General features: G+C 35.9%; 1 protein-coding gene across 1 annotated transcript in view; it reads left to right on the forward strand.

Annotated features, from left to right (window-relative positions):
* Positions 1-206: 206 nt before the first annotated feature.
* Positions 207-827, forward strand: part of LOC107485825 (uncharacterized) — a 1,224-nt gene continuing 603 nt past the window's right edge. Inside the window, exon 1 of the mRNA XM_052260682.1 lies at positions 207-780. Coding sequence (XP_052116642.1) covers positions 207-780 — 574 coding nt within the window. The remainder of the gene's footprint in view (positions 781-827) is intronic.

Genomic DNA, 827 nt, shown 5'->3' on the forward strand with positions numbered 1-827 from the left:
TAGACAAATGCCTCAGAGACATCTTAAGGTGCTCAGATTCGTATAATGCTCATTTGCCATTTGGAGGTAAAGTTATTGTTCTTAGAGGAGATTTTAGACAAATTTTACCTATGATTCCTAGAGGCTCAAGGCAAGATATAATTCAGTCTTCTATTAATTCTTCATATTTGTGGCATAACTATAAGGTTTTAAAGCTTACAAAAAACATGAGATTGTCACTAGGTGAAAATAACAACATACAAGAACTCAGAAATTTTGCAGAATGGCTACTCAAAATTGGTGATGATTTGGCTGGTGATACAACAGATGGTGAATCGATCGTTCATATACCATCTGACATTTTGATTAAGAACTCTGAGACAGCTTTGAATGACCTCATTGATTTCGTGTATCCAGATATGTTATCCAATTTATCCGTTGAAAATTATTTCAAGGATAGAGCAATTCTTGTACCAACTTTGGATTGTGTCACTGATGTCAACAACAAGATGACTGCAGGGTTACTTGGACAAGAAAGAGTCTACTTAAGTTCAGACTCTGTGTGTGCTGAAGAGGGAAATATGGAATTTGAGTTAGATGCTTTCTCGCCAGAAATTTTAAATGGAATAAATTGTTCAGATCTACCACCACACAAGTTGGTTCTGAAGGTTGGCGCTCCTGTTATGTTGCTGCGGAATATAGACCAAACTAATAGTTTGTGCAATGAAACGAGGATGCAAGTTAGAAGAATGGGAAATCATGTGTTAGAATGCAAGACTTTAACTGGTAACAAAGCTGGAAGTATTGTTCTTATCCCAAGACTGAATCTAATTCCAAATAATGAAACA

The sequence above is a fragment of the Arachis duranensis genome, chromosome 4, assembly GCF_000817695.3.
Source record: "Arachis duranensis cultivar V14167 chromosome 4, aradu.V14167.gnm2.J7QH, whole genome shotgun sequence".
Classification (NCBI taxonomy): Eukaryota; Viridiplantae; Streptophyta; class Magnoliopsida; order Fabales; family Fabaceae; genus Arachis; species Arachis duranensis.